The following is a 22642-nucleotide window of genomic DNA, read 5'->3' on the forward strand; positions in this document are numbered from 1 at the left end:
TCACAGTTTTGTTACAGCGCTACATTCATGCAAAGGAAAAAAGGACGAGAAAGAACACACAGGCACAATGAGAACATGCAAACTCCACACAGACACAGAGAGAACATATAAACCCAGGTGACAGAAGAATCAAACCTGTTCCTATTGCATTCTGGGTAAACTCATGTTGACCTCTTGACCTTTGCACTTTTGCCTCCTCGTTTGTTTCAGTTTGACCAGGACTGGCCTCATACAGATTTACCTGGAACCAGAACACACATCTTCAATATTTTATAAACGTGTGAGTCACCAGTGAATCTCCCTGTTTTCAAATGGGAGTGATTGACAGGTAGATTAGCCAATCAGGGACAATCATGGCCCATCCATATTGGAAAAAAAACCCAAAAACGTGGCATATTTCTGCAGAATCTAAACTGTGTTAATCTGAGGTGAGGGAAATATGATTTTATTTTAAATCAGAGGTGACCGGTGAGCTCCTTTGTTTCACATGAGTCACTGAAATAAACACACCTGATTGGCCAATCACGTTTTATCAGGGCTTGAGACGCAACAGAGGAAGAGGAGACGAGACTGATATCGATCTGTATAAAACACAGACAGATCAGTCTGGATTTACCAGGCGAGATTCTCAGATGTGTGTAAATAAAAGTTGAAATATTCTGAGACTTTCTGAGCGACTCTGACCAGTAAACGATCTTATTTCCTACATTTATCGACGTAACAGCTGTTTTCAAGTGTGTGTGACAAGTCTGTGTTGTGTGTGTGTGTGTGTGTGTGTATGAGACCTACATGCGTGTGGGGGTGTGTATGTGTGTGTGTATGTGTGAGAAAGATGTGTGTGTGAGAGATGCGTGTGTGTATGTGCGTGAGAAACGTGAGATGTGTGTGTGTTTGTGTGAGACATGTGAGTATGTGTGTGTGAGAGAGACGTGTGTGTGAGATGTGTGCAGGGGTGTGTGTGTGTGAGAGAGAGAGAGAGAGAGACGTGTGTGTGAGAGCGATGTGTGTGTGCAAGATGTCTGTGTGTGTGTACCTGTGTGAGAGAGATGCATGTGTGTGAGAAACGTGTGTGTGTGTGTGTGTGAGAGAGAGATGTGTGTGTGAAACATGTGTGTATTTGTACGTGTGTGTATGTATTTAAGTGTGAGAAACGTGTGTGTGAGAGAGATGTGTGTGAGTGTTTGTACGTGTGTGTATGTAAGTGTGAGAGATGTGTGTATGTTTGTGTATGTATTTAAGTGTGAGAGATGTGTGTGTGTGTTTGTATATATGTGTGTGTATGTATTTGAGTGTGAGAGACGTGTGTGTGTGTGGGGGGGTGTGTGTGTGTGTGTATGTGAGAAAGAGGTGTGTGTGAGAGAGACGTGTCTGTGTGTGTCATATTTGTGTTGTTTTGGAGGAGGTAGTGGGGACAGAGGAGAGCACTAGTGCTAGGAATCAGTAAGTGAGAAAAGACGATTTAGAGAGTAAATAGGGGGGAAAAAACACAAGTAATAAAAAGATTTAAAAAAAATACTAATTAAAAAAATAGATACATTAATAGTTGTAATTGGTGAAGCCCAGTTGTCCTTTTTTTTTTTTTTTTTTTTTTTCTGAACTGATATCTGATCCAGCTAAATTTTCGGTATGGGTGCCACTATCCCGTACGGGTGTCACATTGGTCCGTCTCGAGTGACACCTGTTCTTTCTCTGGAGCTTGTGCCCGGCTCAGGACGACCATCTTGACATTGGCTGAAATCACAGTTATATTTTTGGTCCAATTTTCCCATTTATGTGAGAAAAAGTCGCCAAACACCACTCCTCCACCAACACTTTAAAGACCAGAGATGACAGTGTGAAAAAAGACCCTGAGCTTGTGTAACCCTGAGCACCTCCTGCTATGGCATCAAACATATGTAGCATTTGTTCAGTTATATGTTTTTTATTGTTTAAAGGTGCTATATTACTCAAAACTGACTCTTGTGAGCTTTAAGCCATGTTCTAATGCTGTTACCTCCTCAAAAACATACCTGGAGTATTTGAGTAACCCTTTATTATTAGTTTGTTTACATCTCCAAAGCTCAAAATGCTTGGTTAATGGAGTTTAAAAACACAGTGGAGCACTTCCTGTATTATCACATGATGACATCACAAGGTGGAACAGAGTGAATTAGAACTGAGATCAGAGAACAGCGTAATATGGGACCTTTAAAAACACCTTGAAAAACGTTGCAACTCCACAGTCCTAAAGCATAACTTGCTGACGGTCGCATCCCCAGCTCACTTCCTAGTCTCCACGGAGATAGATACGTGTAATGCCATACTGTGGATTTACTGATTTATTTATGCCTTACCCAAGAATCCAGAGAGCTCGCTGTGATGGTGTAGAGCGACGGCACTTCAGACTGACAGGTGCAGCTCACAGGTCAGCTCTGATATGAGTGAGTGACAGGCGACATTGTGAGATAAGGCCAGTGTCTGCGTTTGGAGAGGAAGAGGAGGAGGAAGTGTCTAAGTGTGGGATGAAGATTAGCGATGGTGCATGTCAAGAGCCCTGAGCAGTTAGTTTAAGAGCGGCAGCCTGAAAAAGCAAACCCAGGATCAACAGGAGCCGAGCGACGGAGCTGCAGCCGCGGTAAGAGCGGTTTAGAAGAGAAAACCATAGACTCTATAAAGACGTCGACTGAGTGAGTGCGACGTCACCCACAGCCTTTGGCTCCAATTGAAGCTCATTGAGATTAGAGGAGATATAGGGGCCAATTTGGAGCAGAGTTACATATTCCAGAGTTCAGACCACGAGTATCAGAGCAACCAAAGAGCCAATCCAGAGCGAGGCTGTTGAAGGTAACGGCACTTCACTTCCTTAGCAACACTCTCAATCAAATATGTTACTAACACTAGTGGGAGCAACCTCGGGGGAAAGAAGGCACCTGATTTGTCTGTTGTTAATGTTCATATCTTGATTTACAGACACAATAGTGAAATAAAAACCCCAGGATCATGTAGAGCGGGTTAATACGAACATTTAAGACCAAAATGACGAGTCTGACAGCAGCGGTTACAGAGAGAGGGGACACAGGTTTTACACTGAAAGTGAATTGGAGCCAGAGTCGATGGAGCCAGAAGTGCGCCCATGATCACTTCCTGTTTGGAACGTGGCAGCTAGCAGGTTAGCTCCCATTGGGCACTGCAGTTTTCTAATGCGGAAGTCAGAGGACTTTTTCTTTTATGAAGTGGTTTTATGAATATTGTGATTTAAAATGTGTAAATTATAACATAATGATCCACAGGGGTCAGAGATGAGAACCATAGAGACACAAGCACAATAGGTCACCTTTTACAAACGTAAAAAATCAAGTACACCACCTTTAACTTGTGCTGTAAACTAGAACAAACCTAAACCTTTTTATTTTGTTTTCGTCTTCTATGGCTGCCGTACTGTCTCTATCATGACTGCTCTTGGTTTTCCTCTCATCAAACTCAACTTTAACCCTGCGTCATCCACCATTTTGTGATTATTAATGAAACCTCAGACTGTTTCCATGCAGCTCAAGGCGTTTGGTTATAGAGCAGCACATCCTCACTCCACACACCACTGACCTTTAAAGTGAAGCGGGAAAATGAGGCCAAAAGGATTATATTCTTCCTCAAGCATAAAGCTCTACATGTTCTCCACATTAAAGGGGAAGACAGCTATGCAGATCACATTTACAAGACGCTATAGGGTCATTTAAATGCATCAGACACTCAAACATTCATAACATTATTATCAGCAAACTCACAGGATAGTTTGGTTACATTTTGGTTATGTCCTTAAAAATCTTTTTCTGGAATAATTTATATGGGTAAAAATACCTTTGCCGGTTTACTTCAAATTTTAACCTGAAATAAATATACTTTTTTATTTAAATATTGAGCATATATTTATATATTTGTATATATATTTATATATATATTTCAGCCAAGTTTGCTCCTATAACTACTAGCCTCAATGAGCTTTTGAGCATTCGACTTGGTGACGTCACACTCACTTAGTCCACTTCTTTATACAGGAACCACTCACCCATTCACACACACATTCATACACTAGTCTACACAGACACTGGGGGCAAAGAAAGTTAAGTGTCTTGCCCAAGGACACATCAGCAATTTTCATCTATGGGAGCTGGAATCGCACCGCCAACCTGTGAACTGGTGGATGTGACCGCTCTTAATGATGTTTATGTCGAGAGTGGGATTTAAACTGCCATACAATCATTTTTAATTAAATAAATGCATGATATAATATCATTCTGAGGAACGATCCAAAGCAAAGATTTCCATGGAGATGAGAGATGTTACACAGTGCACCTTTAACTGTTTTATTATTCACATGTTTTTTTTAAATAAAAAAAACATAACACACTGTATTTCAGGACAACCACTGCTACACGCCCGCTACACGCTCATTACACTCCAGCTACACACCCACTCCATACCAGCTACACGCCAGCTACACGCTCGCTACAGGCCCACTACACGCCTGCTACAGGCTCACTACACGCCCGCTACAGGCCCACTACACGCCCGCTACACGCCCACTACACGCCCGCTACAGGCCCACTACACACCAGCTACACGCCCACTACACGCCCGCTACAGGCCCACTACACACCAGCTACACGCCCACTACAGGCCCACTACACGACAGCTACACGCTCGCTACAGGCCCACTACACGCCTGCTACAGGCCCACTACATGCCAACTACACACCCACTCCATACAAGCTACATGCCGTTACATGCCATCTACACACCCACTACACGCCTGCTACATGCTTGTTGCACGCCAGCTACATGCCAGATACACATTAGCTACACGGCAGTTACACATCAGCTACACACCTGCTACAGGACCACTACATGCCAGCAACACACCCACTCCATGCAAGCTACACGCTAGCTGCATGCCCTTTACACGCCAGCTACACACTCGTTACATTCCAGCTACAAGCCAAATAAAACTGGAGATGGAAGTGTGTAGGTCACAGTGGGCGTGTACATCACAGTGGGCGTGTCACAGAGGGCGTGTACATCACAGTGGGCGTGTACATCACAGTGGGCGTATACATCACAGAGGGCGTGTACATCACAGTGGGCGTGTCACAGAGGGCGTGTACATCACAGTGGGCGTATACATCACAGAGGGCGTGTACATCACAGTGGGCGTGTCACAGAGGGTGTGTACATCACAGTGGGCGTGTCACAGAGGGTGTGTACATCACAGTGGGCGTGTCACAGAGGGCGTCTACCGGTGGAGGTTAAACAGGAGTAGATCGGCAAAATGGCGTCTTGAAACTAAGATTAAATATTACTTAAACATGAATCACTCTGAATACAACTTCAGAGGCTCAATAAGAAGAAACAACTAGAAAATGGATAAAGATCTGAACAGACAGTTGAATAGTGGAATAGGCCTGATTTAATAAAAATGAATTATTCACATATTGGCCACGATATGAAATCTGGTGAAGCTGATCAAATCTCGCCTTGATGAATAAAAACACAAGGTTCATTTCGTGCTGTTAGGCTTAAGTACTCATAGTGGATCATTAGGGTTTTGCTTCTGGCCTTTTAATTACCCGAACAAGTCTCCTGAAATGCTCTGCACTTATCCGAAGCCCTCGTCTGATAGATTGGCCTTCCACTTGGATCAATATGAAGAAACTGGAACAACATTGTGCCAAAGCATGTCAACAAACGCAGCTTTAATCAGGAGTAAATTGCTTCCTTTGCTAATCAGGTCTACGCGATGCAAATCACATCAAAGTCTCGTGAGCTTAGAATAACATTTTTTTCACTTTTATGCAAATATTTGGTTGTCATAGTGAACCAGACGGGCTTCATCTTTGGCGTTTCTTCAGTCAGTTGTCAGCTTTCCAACATGTGACTCTAGTACGACGCAGGATGATCTGGAGTGGGCAGAGCATGGGCTGAAGTGGACTGTGGTACTGGACATAACGCTAATGCTCTTATAGAGAGAAAAATGCCAGTATCACGTCTCACACTCGAAAAGGAAGATCTGGGATAAAGTAAATTAAAGGCCCTGGGTGAGATTTTCCCCCTGATGTATTTGTGCAAAATGTGTCTTGCCCATAGACTGTATATATAAATGGACATAGCTAACCTTCTAGCCACCGTGTTCCAAATAGGAAGTGATCATGGGTGTGCTTCCTACTCCATCAACTCCAATTCACTCCAATTCACTTTCTATTGAAAAAGGGCATGACATGTCCCCTCTCTCTGTAACTGCTGCTGTCAGACTCATTATTTTGATCTTAAATGTTCGTATTAACCCGCTCTACATGATCCTGGGGTTTGTACTTCACTATTGTGTCTGTAAATCAAGATATAACAGACAAATCAGGCACCTTCTTTTTCCGAGGTCGCTCCTGCTAGTGTTAGCAACAGGTTTGAGTGACAGCGTTGCTAAGCACTCGCTCCCTGCTAAACTAGCGGTGCGGGCAGGAAGGGGCACCACCTTCAACAGCCTCGCTCCGGATTGGCTCTTTTGTTGCTATGATACTTGTGGTCAGAATTCCAGATATAAAACTCTGCTCCAAATTAGCCGCTACCTGCTCTAGCCTCGATGAGCTTGATTTGACTGGAGCTAAACGCTGTGGGTGATGTCACAGTCACTTAGTCCACTTCGTTGTGTGTGGTCTTGCCATAGTGCTGCTGAGTACTGTCTGCTTCCAATTCTAATAATACAAGTGCACGGTTGGCATGCTAGTTGTGAGCTTTACCGTGATGTCAAGAGCCTGGTCCGGCCTCTGAAATGGTAAAGCCTCACATTTGCATATAGAGCTTTTCCACCTTCAAGGCACTTAAAGCCATTCACCCATTCACACATCCACACACCAATGTACAAAGACACCGGGGATGAGTGGGGTTAAGTGTCTTGCCCAGGGACACAACGACAGCATTCATCTGTGGCAACTGGAATCACACCGCCAACCTGTAGGTCAGTGGATCTGACCGCTCAACTGATGATATTTAAGTTGAAAGTGGGATTCCAATTGCCAAACTTCAGATCGGTGGACAAACACTCTACCAACTGAGCTAAAACATGCTTATAAACTCATCTTGGTGAATAGTTAGGATGTTCTGAATGCATAAGGTAACTGCGGAGTAACTTTGAATAACTGTTTAAAATGAACTTGTTCTGTTTTTCACGTTGTTAAGACCAAAATACTAACGAATATGAGCCCTTCCTTTGGTCATGTTAGCACAGCACCAAATACACTACTCTGAAAGACTTAACTTAAAAATGCCCTTACATATAATTTATGAAAGAACGTTTTGACATTGACGCCATGTGCAGTGATTCCCAAACAGAAGCCGAGCAGAGATTTGCATTTGGAGACATGATTTAATGATGGGGAGAAGATGATAAACAGTCTGCGGCCTGCGGAGAGTCGCCGTGGGATACTCTGAATAACAACGGCAGATCAAAACACGAGCATTTGGGTCACAACAGCGGGAATATAAAAGAGGTGTGTCCATCCAGCCATCTAAGGCTCTGCACCTGATTTTTACCATCCTAAAAAAGTGAAAAACAGAACTAGTTCATTTTTAAATGGTTTGCAGTGGTCTAGAGTTATTTCTCACTTGCCTTCAGAACATCATTCACAGTGATGAGTTTATAAGCACTCTTATACTCTCAGAGCAGAGTGGAGTTTTTGCTGTGATGGTAAAGCTAACAACAGCTAACATGCAGTGCACTTCTGGACAATTGGACAATAAAAAGCCTTGTGATTAGATACAGCCAGCACACAGTGGACTTATGTCAACCTCAAGAGCTGCTTATATAATATATCTGTACTGAGGCAAATTTAGTTTGAATTGAAGATTGTATATATAAATGGACATAGCTAACCTGCTGCCGCCGTGTTCCAAACAGGAAGTGATCATGTGCACACTTCTGCCTCCATCGACTCTGGCTCCATTTCACTTTCTGTGTAAAAACTGTGTCCCCTCTCTCTGTAACTGCTGCTGTCAGGCTCGTCATTTTGGTCTTCAATGTTCGTTCAACTTCAAAAATTGATCCTTTAAGAAGTTCAAATTTAATATCAATAACTGCGAATATTTGAACACTGCTGCAGTTTGCCAGGACCCTCTTGTTTGCTGGATGGTTTTTGCATACAAATCCCCAGTTTTGGCTCGCAGTATTTTTCCAAATTTCTGACGTCATGGATTAGCTGCGTCATTGCGTTTAGGGCAAAATGAACGTGATCCCTCTCAGACTGTTCAAATATGAATGAACGTGAACACACAGCAGTCTGCAGTGAAGAGGAAAGACACGAGCTTAGAAGAAATACTCATCTACGAAGGACGAGGGGGGGTTCATCTGACTCACCCTGAGCATGTTTAGCTGTAGAAGAGGGATCCAATTAATATTAAGGAGTCATCGTATTTCACAGGTCAAGTGTAACAGGGTGGAGGTAATGTGTTCTTTCATCGGTAATACACAAGACATTGTTTGGTAATTGATTAAAAGGGCAAGAACCGTAGCAAAGTGGTTAGCGCTCTACTTTGAAAACTGCAGCAGTATTAAAACAGTGCAGACCACGGACTGTGTAAAGAAGTGAGTATAAACTAAGTGAGCGTGACATTGCCCACAGCGTTTGGCTCCAAGTGAAGCTCATCGAGGCTAGAGCAGTTATAGGGGCGGATTTGGAGCAGAGTTCCATATTTGGAATTCCAACTGTGAGTATCATAGCAACCAAAGAGCCAATCTGCAGCGAGGCTGAAGGTAACGCCTCTTCCCGTCCACATTGCTGGTTTAGCAGGAGCCACACCCCTCGCATCGCTGTCAATCAACCTTGTTCCTAATGCTAACTTTTTTGGGGAAAGAAGGCGCCTGATTTGTCTGTTATTAATGTTCATATTTTGATTTATGACACAATGAAGAAATAAAAACCCCAGGATCATGTAGAGCGGGTTAATATGAACATTTTAAGACCAAAATGATGAGTCTGACGGCAGCAGCTACAGAGAGAGAGGCCACAGCTTTTCAATAGAAAGTGAATTGGAGCCAGAGTCAATGGAGCCAGAATCGTGCCCATGATCACTTCCCGTTGCTAGGCTAGCAGGTTAGCAATGTCCATTTATATAAACAGTTCATGTTGTAGACATATTGAGTTAGACTATTCATTTCATCAAAAATAATTCACATATTTATATTTAAAGATGCACTGTGTAACCTTTGTGGTGACCTGTCTCGAGTAGAAGTGATTGCTTTGCCTGGAATGTTCCATAGTATGGCATTAAACTTGTTCAATCACAGGTGTATTTATTGCTCAAAAATACCTCGAAAAACATGTATTCTTACTACAAGCGGGGTCTCCTCTCCGCAGATCTGACCTGCAGCTTGGCCTGATGGAGTCGCCTGATTGTCTCCATAGAGATGACAGAAGTTTATTGCCATAGTGCGTAACATTCCAGGCCAAGCAAGAGCATCTCAATTGATAGTTTGCAGTGACATCGCGTTGGGGGTGTTCTACATGTATCTCTATGGCAGAATGTTCAGCAGTTGTCTTATTCTAAAAATCATATCTGTTTTAATGACTATTACCAACCATTTACAAGGGCTGAACCTGGACTCAAATTCATGTTTTTCAGGGTTTATTTTCACCCATAATTGTGTAAAGATAAAAACTCGGTTTAATTCCGCGCTGTGGAACATTTTACACAAACCAATAACAAACCCCTATCTGAAAAGTTGCACAGCACCCCTTTAAATGTATTTAAAAGGACCCGTGGCTATAAGGATGTCTTTATATTGCCCTTTTGCTGTTTCAAAGGAGTAATTTCAGCGATTGACAATTCCACTTATAGAAATGAAATAGTCTGTTGTTGCTGTTGGTTTGAGGCTATTATTATTATTACCATTCTGAACATTCCCATTGGCCGCGCAACTTTTCAAACACAAACACTCTAAATGCAAAATGCTGCAAAGGATGACCTGAAGAAACTGGGTATTACAAAGTGGTTCCGCTACAAAAAGCCCTCTGCTGCGTCTCCAAGGAGGAAATAATACGAGAATCTGGCAACAAAACACATCATTTTATTTCAAATATGTTTAAAGTCACAGCAGGCAACTTTGTGACCTCCATGGCTCTGTAGTCTCATGCTTTATAGTATAATTTACACTAATGGAGTACCTGTAATTAAAATATTTATTATGGGAATGGACCACAGACTGTGTAAAGAAGTGGACTAAGTGAATGTGACGTCACCACAGCAAATGAAGCTCATTGAGGCTAGAGCAGATACAAGGGACAATTTGGAGCAGAGTTCCATATTTGTATTATAGCAACCAAAGAGTCAATCCAGAGCCAGGCTGTTGAAGGTAACGCCTCCTGCTTAGCAACGAAGAGGTTAATACGAACATTTTAAGACCAAAATGACGAGTCTGACGGCAGCAGTTACAGAGAGAGGGGACACAGTTTTTACACAGAAAGTGAATTGGAGCCAGTCGATGGAGCCCAAAGTGCATCCATGATCACTTCCTGTTTGGAACACGGCGGCTAGCAGGTTATCTATGTCCGTTTATATAAACAATCTGTGGAGTGGACACAAAATGGCCACATTTTTCCATAACACTTTATTTGCAGGCGTCTAATCTTGGCAGACAGATAAAGTAAAGAAAGCCAAAACTGCAGATCTGATGTGTATTTATGTGTATGTATAGGCTAAATGAGGGAGACGAAGTTGAGCCAATTGGCAGTGACAGTTCTGTGTGTGGGCTGACTTCAGTTTGAACATATGGAAGCACCAACACTGTTCAACTTTTTGTGTCAATTTTGTGTCATGTTGTGTCTTTTTGTGTTAATAACTGGGCTGTATGTTGTATTTAGCTTGAGTATTTCAAATTAATCAGTCACTTTGTTGCTTGGGATCCAGAACACACACTTCTTCAACACTTTAGGAAGATGTGAGTCTTTTCAAATGGGCGTGATTAACAGGGGGTTTAGCCAATCAGGGAATGAAACTAATAAAGTAAAAAGGAACTGAAAAAAATGGTGGATTTTGGTAGAATCAATGACCGAAGACTAAACTGTGTTAATCTGAGGAGAGAAAAATCAGATTTTATTTGTAAATCAGAGGTGACCAATGAGCTCCTTCGTTTCACATGAGTCACTGAAATAAACAGATCTGATTGGACAGGCACGTTTGACCGGGTTTGAGACGCAACAGAGGAAGAGGAGACCAGATTGATATCAGCCTGTATAAAACACAGAGAGATCAGTCTGGATTTACCAGGCGAGTCACTTTGATCTTCTGTTGCCTGGTGTTTTAAAAACGTGTTGCCTTCATTTTAAACTGCAGAACTATATAGAGCCTTGAGGTATTGGCAAAGGAGGCTTAAAAAATCAAATTTGCGTAAAGTGATTCACTCACACCTGGATCTAAATGTCTCTGCGGACGGACAGACGGACAGTCACCACTACACTTCACTTCTGTATTTAGAAAGACACATGTTTGTGTCTCTTAAAACATTAAATGAAACATAAAAAAATAAAATTTCGTGTAAGGATGGCCTGATTATTTTTAGGTGTACATTATTTCAGTCAGTGGCATCATTTAAATATTTATTAGGCTCCGTAATTAGCATTAGCATTAGCACTGACACACAAAGATGTGCCTTTGTAAACACAGAAGTGTGTCTGGTGAAGTTTTCCTCACATTTGTAAAGTGTTTAACATGGTATCAGTAGCACCTGCAGTTCCCTGTCCTCCCTCTGACCCTAACCCCATAACCTCTGACCCCTGACCCACCCGCAGGTCCCTGTCCACTGCAATATCCAATATCCGATAACAGTTTTGTATTGGTGCTTCTGTATGAAAACCCATTGTACTTCTACTTCAGCATCCTCCAAACTGGCTGCATGAAAGAAAATTCAGTATCAACAGTGAACAGTGTAATCTCCAAAGTGTGGTCTTTGTGTTTACAGATACAGGCGTAAAATCTATGACTAAAAAGTCTATTCTGTTTGGGCTGGTGCTGTGGTGAGTGAGGCACTATCACTAAGACGAGTGTTCACTGTGGAGTGGCTCTTACCCCAGATGAGCCGGTGAGTCATGAGAACAGGTTTTGTACAAGGCACAGAACGAACTGAAGCCCTGCTCAGAGAACCACCACAGCACCAAGGAAGAGTCTGGAAATGTGAATGCTTTGCCTGGAATGTTCCACAGTATGGCATTGAGCAGATCTATCTCGCATTTGCAGGTTATCAATTGAAGGTGAATTTACTGCTCAAAAATACCTTGATAAACATGTATTCTTGCTATGAGCAGGGTCAACTCTCCACAGATCTGACCAGATTTGCTAAGCGCCCCCTCCCTCTTAAACCAGCGGCGCGGGCGCTAAGTGGCATCACCAACAGCCTCACTTTAGATTGGCTCTTTGGTTGCTATGATACTCGTAGTCGGAATTCCAAATATGGAAATCGACTCCAAATTCGTCCTCTATAACTGCTCTAGCCTCGATGAGCTTCATTTGGAGCTGAATACTGTGGGTGACGTCACACTGGCTTAGTCCACTTCTTTGTTGCCACACAGCTTCAACAGAACAAGAGCAAAACTGGTGTCCAATTATGAAGAGCAGTGGCTGAATGGGATCATGGCTAAACCCAAATTGTGAACATATATTCAAATTAAAGATACGTTTAAAACTGAATTTTATGTCCAAGCAAAGTTGAGCAGGAATCAAAGATTGTTGAGGCACAACTGCGACAAGGATCCTTCTCCTGGCCTTAGAAACTGGGAGGTTTTCTCGAGCACCTGAAGAAGACAGACTTTGAAGTTTATGTGAATTGAGAGACGTGGAAAGTGAAGCTCATTTATTGTTGTATTGTCCATTTTATGAAGAAATGCTCTGATATGTTCGGGTGCAATGACGACAACACGATGAAATGGTTGTTTCATTCTAATGTTAATAAGTTTCCATTATTTCTCTCTTAACCCTGGAAGAAGGGGCAAATAAGTTTGTTTAAATGAGTCTATTGGTGTTTGTAACACACGTCCGGCAACTGGCCTGTTGTATTTGATTGTATTTTGCATCTTGCATCTGTATGCAAGACACGATAATAACAACAGATTCTTCATTCATTCTTTATACAGGCTATGTCTATGAAAAAGAGAGAGAGACAGAGAGAAAGACAGAGAAAGAGGGGGAGAGATAGAGAGGGGGGGGGGGGGGATTCTCATTCGTCCACCACAAACCAGGAAAACCAGCTTGATTAGCCAAGAAACAGTGAACTGGAGCTTAGTCTTTGGGATCAGAAGTTTAATCTTTCTTCACAACTGGTTTAACAGGTTCCATCCTTCACCACAGTCACTGTTTGGATCCATTTTCTTTATTAAAGTGACCCCTCAGAGCCTGTATTCCTGACACAGTGATACGAGTTGAGAATCGTTTGTTCAATTTCCGGCTCCTTTTTGGTCATAATGGTGTGTCGTTTGGAGAAGAGCTGTCACCAGTTTCGCACCTTGTACATTATCGAGCGCCTTCACACGAACAGCATTGTGTTCTCACCGCCCCGATGTGTACGTCTTGTATGTTTTATATTCACATGAAATAACAAGCCCGATGTAAATATAACACAAGCTTCAGCCTGTATCTGTGTGTTTTTACCCCCTCGACATCAAAGTTCATCTGTGGGAGCTGGAATTGCACTGCCAACCTGTATTTCAGTGGATCTCATTGCTCTACCAACAATGTTTATGTCGAAAAAGGATTCAAACCACTAACATCGCCTCTCCACAGATCTGACCCACAGATTGGCCTGACAGCTTTACCTAAGATATGCCTTTATTAGTCCCACAGTGGGGAAATTCCAGTATTGCACCGCACAGTTAAAGAACAGAAGGAAAATGGAACCTGCTGGTCTCCATAGAGATTAGAGAAGTTTAATGCCATAGTGTGGAGCATTCCTGACCAAGCAAGAACCTCTCAATCGATACTTTTCTACATGTATCTCTATGGCGGAATGTTTTCGGCAGTTACCATGGAGACACAATGCAAACATTAGCAAACACAGTTAGGTTTAAGGTTGTTTGAAAACTTAAAATAAAAATACAAAATGGATTTAACCAATGTATTTAATTGAAACTACAACAGGTGAGTTGATTTGTGCTGTTAAACACATCCCTCTCCAATAACATTACAGTCACAAGCTAGCAAGCATTAGCATTAGCATTAATATTAGCATTAGTATTAGCCAACAGTTTTTCAGTTAGTCACTCTCACCTTTTTGTTGAAAATCAAACTCCTAAACATTCACAGAGACCTTCACAGAACAGTGGAGCAGAGTTCAAAGTTCAAACAGGTTTACAGTTAAAGGTCCTATATTGCACAAAACTGACTGTTGTAGCTTTAATCCATGTTCTAACGCTGTTCCCTCCTCAAAAACAGACCTGGAGTTGTGTTTTGTTTCATTCACACTTGTTTGAGTAACACTTTATTATTAGTCTGTTACATCTCCAAAGCTCAAAATGCTCTGTTCCACCTTATGATGTCATGAAGTGGTAGTTTTCAAGTTAACATCTCCTTTTACCTTTAGTTCAGTAGAGATTGTGCAATTCCAGGGCTAAAATCATCCAAATGATTCTAGTGAAGGTGTGTGGAGTTTATAAACACAGTGCAGCACTTCCTATATTGCCACATGATGACATCACAAGGTGGAAGAGAGTGTTTTCTGTTTGAGAGAAGAAAATAGTGTAATATGGGCCTTTATCAGTTGCTGCAGTTTTCTCACTGAAGTCTCTGCTCCTGGTTCTGCTGATCTCTGTGACCTGATTTAAACAAAGATAAACAACATGCATTATTCAAGGGCGTCCTCGAGGAAAAGTAAAACGTCAACACTCAAAGAGTAACTGTCAGGACGTAGCATCTGATTTATAATTTTAAGATCATGCAATTGGAAGGATTAAACCTTAAATAATGCTCAAAGTCTGGTATATTCAACAAATCTGAGAAAAATGTGCCTCAGTGGGTCAAGTGTTTATCCACTGATCTGAAGGTCGGTGGTTCAAATCCCACTTGACATAAACATCATTGGTTGAGCGGTCAGATCCACTGACCCACAGGTTGACGGTGCGATTCCAGCTCCCACAGATAAATGCTGTTGTTGTGTCCTTGGGCAAAACACTTAACCCCCCTCGTCCCAGTGTATGAATGGATGTGAATGGGTAAGTGGTCCCTTGTTGTAAAGCGCTTTGAGAACACCTCCAAAAGGTTTCTGGTGTCTTATACTAACACAGTTCTGGGATTATGAGATTTTCCTACTGTCTGAAGTGGACTAAGTGAGAATGGCACCACCCACAGCGTTCGGCTCCAGTCAAATGAAGCTCATCGATTTGGAGCAGAATTCCATATCTGGAATTCCAACCACAAGTATCATAGCAACCAAAAAGGAAAAAGGCGCCTGATTTGTCTGTTATTAATGTTCATATCTTGATTTACAGACACAATAGTGAAATAAAAAACCCAGGATCATGTAGAGCGGGTTAATACCAACATTTAAGACCAAAATGACAAGTCTGACAGTCCGCCCATGATCACTTCCTGTTTGGAACGCAGTGGCTAGCAGGTTAGCTATGTCCATTTATATATACAGTTTCTGGATTTTCCACAACATCTGCTCTGCAAAGATCTAAACATGATATATGGTGTACCCATGTTGTTTCTCATATTGTTTTTACATTCAGGGCAAATGTTGCTGTGTTCAGGCACTTAATAGTTTTTGTAAATCATTATTCAAATGTTTTATCGAAATTATTAAAATACCCACATATGAGGACATTTGTTTTACATCACTTCTATCAGAAACTGCATAATGTAAAAAGATAATTCTTTGTTTTAGACTCATCAGGTTCCAGTCCGCCTAAATAATAAAGAGAAATTAATAAAGCCTGACATGCAAGAGCTCGGGTCTTAGGAGGTTAAATGTTGGAGCAGATTCCATTCATTCGTTCCTCTTATGACCTTATCCAGCTATGCACAATTTTGCCATAAATGCTTTCTTTGCAGTAGATAATTTAAGCCATTAAGTCATTTAAATACTTAGGTATTTTAATTGATGATAGTCTTTTTTTTAAAGCACACATTGAACAATTGATGTGTGTAATGTTTTGGATGTAATTGAGGAGATGAGAGTGTTGTGCTGTTGTGAATTCAGATCCTACTTTTCAAGTTTGGTGGGTCCTCCTTTTGGGCTGGGTCATGGAATATAAGGACATCCCCACACAAACCTTGATGAGCAGAGAACAGCAGGACACTCTGGCTGATACTGACGCCTGAATTCAAGTTTTCCCAATATAAATTTACTTATTTTATTTCATCATATTCTTTTTGGTGTATATTTGCTTGTGGGATAAGAAATGTACAGAATACCTACTTTTTCCCTCCATGTTCCTCAAGAGGATGACAGCATCTTGGACCAAAGTGCTTTCAAGTAAAAATTTGGATTTAAACTTAAATCTGATACATGATTTGGGCTCTTTCTTGCTCTGAATATAAAATAATGTTCCTTCTTCCATAGTTCAAATGTTTTTAGTGTTTTTATTTTGTTTTTTTGAAGGTGTTCATCCAGAATGTGTTGGATAGCGCTTGGTGTTCTGTTCCTGGTATTCCTGGTCCAAGTTGTGGTCACGTTTCCGAGTAAGTAAATGATATTATTATTAATGTTGTTCCCATTCATGAATATTTAAGATGTTTTATTTTCTGCAGACTGGTGTTACCTGGATGGATCTTGCAGTAAGTGAAGCTAAATATTTTTTAAGTGGACCTATTCTGCAAAATGCACAAACCCTGCATATTTAGGCTGAGCTCTTCCCTCAAACTAAAAACACTCCATTCCACCTTGTGATGTCATCATGTGGTAATACAGGAAGTGCTCCACTTTGTTTTTAAACTCCACACAGCTTCAGCTAGCACGTTAGCATGTCCATTTACATATACAGTCTATGATCGCAACTCGCTGTTTGAATTTAGCTAAAATCTAAACTTTTCTTCCAGGTGATGCTGTGTGGGTGACATTGGCTCCTAAACACTGTGCTGGTTCCCGACAGTCTCCCATCGACATCGTTTCCGAAAAGGCCACGTATGACAGGAGGCTGACAGCGTTTACTTTCAACAACTTCAGCAGCAAAACGGCCCTGAGCAAGATCGAGAACACAGGGAACACGGGTGAGTAACTGATGCAAAAATGTACAACTCCCTTGTCACTACCGAGGTAACGCAGTACAAGTAGTAAGATTCTGTACTTACCATAGACTGCATATATAAATGGACATAGCTAACGCGCCAGCCCCTTCATTCCAAACAGGAAGTGATCATGGGCGCACTTCCGGCTCCATCGACTCTGACTCCAATTCACTTTATATGTAAAAACTGTGGCCCCTCTCTCTGTAACTGCTGCTGTCAGACTCGTCATTTTGGACTTAAATGTTCGTATTAACCCGCTCTACATGATCCTGGGGTTTTTATTTCACTATTGTGTCTGTAAATCAAGATATGAACATTAATAACAGACAAATCAGGCGCCTTCTTTCCCCGAGGTCGCTCCCGCTAGCGTTAGCGAAAGCAATATTACAGTGACTAGAGTTGCTTTTCCACAGATCTGGCCTGTAACTTGGCCTTGTGGAACCACCTGCTTGTCTCTATGGAGATACGTACACTCTGAAAAAGTAGGTTGGCCATCACTATCTAAACATATTCATAAGGGACTACAGCAACAAACTGACTCCATTTTACTTGTTTGTTGAACGTTTAATCCAAGATCTCACGATTGTCTCTGTCTAAAAACTTGCTGTGCTGCTTCTACAATATTTGTAGTGTTTTGAATGTCATTGTCTTCTGATTCTGATTCTCAGTGAAGGTGACGTTGGCCAGTGGTGTGAGCGTGTCCGGAGGGGGGCTGTCCGAACTGTACGACGGTGTGCAGTTCCACCTCCACTGGGGCAACGGCTCCTCTGTCCCGGGCTCTGAACACACCGTGAACAGTAAGCGCTACGCTATGGAGGTAAGTGTTCACACCACAGACTGGGTAAAGTGTGACTGAGGGAGTGTGACGTCACCACAGCGTTCGGCTCCAAATGAAGCTCATCGAGATTAGCAGTTATAGGGTGAATCTGGAGCAGAGTTGCAAATTATCAATCACAATACAGTAGATAGTTGTGCAATAGAAAGTGAATTGGAGCCAGAGTTGATGGAGCTGGAAGTACGCCCATGCTCACTTTCTACTTGGACCACAGTGGCTAGATGGTTAGCTATGTCCATTTATATGTACAGGCTATGATTCACACACTGTTCATTCTGGAAGTATAAAGAACAGTGTGATTGGTCTGACAAGTATCCACACTTCAAACTCCGCCCTCGCAGCCAGGTGTTTGCAATCAAAAACACATGGCTCTAATCAGGGCGGTGCTGTGTGATGTCATGTGATACTTGAAATGTTTTGTGCTTTTGACCAAAAAGCTGCAAATGTATCTATAGTTTGCATTAAAATTTCCAAAATGACTAGGAACAGGTGTAAATGCTATAAAATCAGATCTTTAACCATGTTCTAGTCGTTTCTTCTCATTGAGCCTCTGAAGTTGTATTTGGAGTGATTCATGTTTGAGTAATCTTTAATCGACTATTTTCAAGACGTTATTTTGCTGATCTACCCGTGTTTAACCTCCACTACTGACGTACATGCCCTCTGTGGCGTTCAGAACACGAAAAATGGAACAGAGGACATGGTGTGAGAAGGAAATAGAAGGAGGCGCACACGAGCAACAAAACACCAAACAGAACAGAAGTAACTCAAATCAACCATTTCTGAGCACGGCAAATGAATGGCATTAATAGTCTCTGATTGGCTAACAGTGACAGGAGGTAGAAACACGGAAGTATTTCTTGAGTTTTATTGGGAATAATCAAAAATCCACATTGTTTTCATAGCTTCACATTCTCCATCTCAAGTCTTCTCACAACGGGAACATAACGTCAGCTGTGGCGGATTCAAGCGGCGCGGTGGCTCTGGGATTCCTCATTGAAGTAAGTAAAAAGTACAACTGCATAAAAAAAAAATAAAAAAATTTAAACTTTCTTTAAAAACTTCTAAATGTGTTGATGCTTTTTAAGGCCTATGATAACACAACCGGAGAACCTGCAGCATGGAAGACTCTCACGTCCTACCTCTCCAAAATTACAGAAAAAGGTGATTAATGTACAACAGCAAAGTAAGGATTTAATGAAGCCAAACAGGTCGGTTTACTGCAGTCCTAACATGGCTGCTTATAGGTGTCTGGGGAACTAAACGAGATTTGGTTATGGTACAACACTGTATAAAGAAATTGAAGTGAGTGTGACGTCACCCACAGCGTTCAGCTCCAAATGAAGCTCATCGAGGCTGGAGCAGTTATAGGGGCCAATGTGGAGCAGAGTTCTATATTTGGAATTCCGACCACAACTGTCATAGCAACCAAAGAGCCAATCCAGGGCGAGGCTGTTGAAGGTAACGCCTTAGCAAAGCTGTCAATCAAACCTGTTGCTAAGGCTAAGTCAAAATTAAATCTGTCAACTGGACAAAACGTAGGAGTGAAGACGTTTGGCTGCTCGTCCAAGTTCTTCAGTTCTGGTCAGATTACTGGTCAGAAGGCAGCGTCCAGCAGTACTCTGACCAGCACTGAAGAATTTGGATGAGCAGCCAAACGTCTTCACTCCTACTTTATGTCCAGCTGACAGAATTAACTTTGGCTTTTACTATGGATCAGACCTGGATGAGTGAGGGATTACACAGAGAACCTCGGGAAAAGAATAACGAGTCTGACAGCAGAAGTTACAGAGAGACCGGTGACATTTTTCAATAGAAAGTGAATTGGAACCAGAGTCAATGAAGATGATCAATTCCTTTTTGAAATTTATACATACAGTCTAGTGTGGTACCAATGGAGGTAGCGTCCCTGGAAATACATGTATATCGTCATGTAAAGGTTTTTTAAAATGGTATTACAATCACAACTGAACAAAAAAATATTTAGTATTTGTAGAGTTGTTTAACCTGTTTTCTTTACTACACAATTCCATATTTGATGTCGTATATGTATAGAAAATGTAGAAAATACTAAATGAGAGTGTGAGAGTTTCTTCAATACATGGTGCCCCTTAAAGACTGAAAAAAAAATCCTCCCAAAAGTCAAAGTTTTAAGAACGCTGCTGTTAACGATGGTTCATAGATCAATCGCATATTTAAACCACATGATGCGTTCTCAGGACAGTCCGCCCCTCTGTCGGAGAGCCTGTCCCTGGACGACCTTCTGCCTGGAGTGGACCGTACCAAGTATTACCGATACCTGGGGTCCCTCACCACCCCCAACTGTGACGAGGCAGTGGTCTGGACCGTGTTCAAGGACCCAGTCAAAGTCAGCAAAGATCTGGTGAGTTAACAGCCCCGACATTCTAGGACAACTTTAGTTTAAAATCCAGCTAGAGATCGAGTTTTGTAGTTTAAAAATCAAAATTCAGATGTTTGACCTGTTTTACCGATACTTTACAGCTGATGTCATCCACATTCCCTCAGGGTTTGATGCTAACTTTAGGCACTGCTTTGTCTGCAGCTCTGTTACTCGAGTTAGACTTTAATCTGAGCTTTATTTTAACATGATCTGACCATAAAGAGCTGACTTATCTGAACTACAGCAGGTGAGCTGATTTGATCACAATACAACAAATCAAAACATAAATAATCAAAAATAATTATCATAAAAGTAACATTAAAAGAGAAGAGGCAGAATAAAACCCTTTCAGTCATATGCACGGCTTGAGTCTGAATTTAAACATTGTCAAAGTAGAGGCCTGTCACATCTTCAGGAAGACTGTTCCAGGTTTTAACTGCACAAAACTGAAACACTGATTCACCAGGTTTAGTCCTGGCTTAGTCCCTGGTTTAGTCTTGGTTTAGTCCTGGTTTAGTCCTGGTTTAGTCCTGGTTCAGTCCTGGTTTAGTCCTGGTTTAGTCCTGGTTTAGTCCTGGTTTAGTCCTGGTTTAGTCCTGGTTTAGTCCCTGGTTTAGTCCTGGTTTAGTCCTGGTTTAGTCCTGGTTTGGATAAGTCTGTGGCAAAAGACGAAGTTTAAATCTATCAACTGGACAAATTGCTGTAGGAGTGAAGATGTTTTGCTGCTCATCCAAACCTCTTCTTCAGTTCTGGTCAGATTGCTGGTGGACACTGCCTTTATACCTGTCTGACGGGAGGAGTTAACTACACTGGAACTGTAAACAGGCTGTTTAGTTTCTCCAATGTAATGCTCACTTCTCTCTTCACTACACTGAATGGGGTAGACCACATCTCTTTGTTTATGGCTCAGGGTTTTGTTCTTTGGATGAACGATGAAGGATGAAGTGTTTGTAGATTTGAAAAAGACAGGAATCTTGTACTGTCTGAAAATTATCTAAAGTTTTTCAGACACACCCGCTGTGTAAAGAACAGTTATGCCTCTCCTTCTAGGTTCAGAGTGTTTGTCCACTGAGCCAAAGATTCTCATGTTTTTTGCAGATTGACCTTTTCGCCAAAACAGTTCGCACTGGAAACAGCACATCGCCGCACATGGTGAACGTCTACAGAGGGATCCAGCCCAAGCAGCCGGTCACCCACAGCTCCTGCCCCAAGACGAGCGCCTCCTCTGGACTCCTCTTTTTTGCTCTGGCTCTGTGGATGAGTTCATGTTTTCATAAGGTGTAGTGTGGAGAACTGGCTAAAAGAAATTAAAATGGAAAGAAATAAAAAGCAGTTGTGCAAGTGTTGAAAGGATCTGGTACAGTTACTGTTTCATTTGGTGGTATTCAGATTATAGTTACTTTTATAAAATCAAAGGAATACATGGCAGAATTTGATCACAAAATGTCAGCTTCAAACTGCACAGACGCTGATGGAAATTTATTCAAAAATCTTACAATAAATGTGAATGAATCACCCACAAAGAAACATGTGACACTAATGTAAAAACAAGCTTTAGTAATATATATGGACTGTAGTATTATTATTATTACTACTACTACCACTATGGCAATTACTACTACTACTATTACTACTACTACAACTATGACTACTACTAGGACTACTACTACTACTACTACTGCTACTACTATTACAATCACAGTGTGAGCTACAGAAAAAGGATCATAATAAATCATTTACATTATATCAAAACTCATTATACAAAATGGATTCAAACTAAACCTGCATAGAAAAAGACTGTTTATATAAATGGGCATAGCTAACCTGTTAGCCGCCGCGTTCCAAACAGGAAGTGATCATGGGCGCACTTCCAGCTCTTGCTCCAATTCACTTTGTTTTGAAAAACCATCACCTCTCACAGTAACTGCTACTGTCAGACTCGTCATTTTGGTCTTAAATGTTTGTATAATGTTTTTATTTCACTATTGTGTCTGTAAATCAAGATATGAACATTAATAACAGACAAATCACGTGCCTTCTTCCCCCGAGGTCGCTCTCGCTAACATTGTAAAAGCAAAAAGTTGAATCTGTCAACCGGAAAAAAAAGTTATAGGAGTGATGATGCTTCATTTCTAAACCAAGCCGCTTCTTCAGTTCTGATCAGATTACTGCTG

At 41.6% G+C, this 22642-nt stretch overlaps 1 protein-coding gene across 1 annotated transcript; it reads left to right on the plus strand.

The window, feature by feature from the left end:
- The first annotated feature begins 1626 nt into the window (after nucleotides 1-1626).
- On the plus strand, nucleotides 1627-21752 carry LOC117375340 (carbonic anhydrase 4-like). Its single transcript, XM_033971638.1, has 8 exons — nucleotides 1627-1671; nucleotides 4395-4686; nucleotides 17044-17214; nucleotides 17901-18049; nucleotides 18973-19068; nucleotides 19156-19231; nucleotides 20287-20450; nucleotides 21567-21752. The coding sequence occupies exons 1-8, from the start codon at nucleotides 1627-1629 to the stop codon at nucleotides 21750-21752; spliced, it is 1179 nt and encodes a 392-aa protein (XP_033827529.1).
- The last annotated feature ends 890 nt before the right edge of the window (nucleotides 21753-22642 follow it).

The sequence above is a fragment of the Periophthalmus magnuspinnatus genome, chromosome 8 (genome assembly GCF_009829125.3).
Source record: "Periophthalmus magnuspinnatus isolate fPerMag1 chromosome 8, fPerMag1.2.pri, whole genome shotgun sequence".
Classification (NCBI taxonomy): domain Eukaryota; kingdom Metazoa; phylum Chordata; class Actinopteri; order Gobiiformes; family Gobiidae; genus Periophthalmus; species Periophthalmus magnuspinnatus.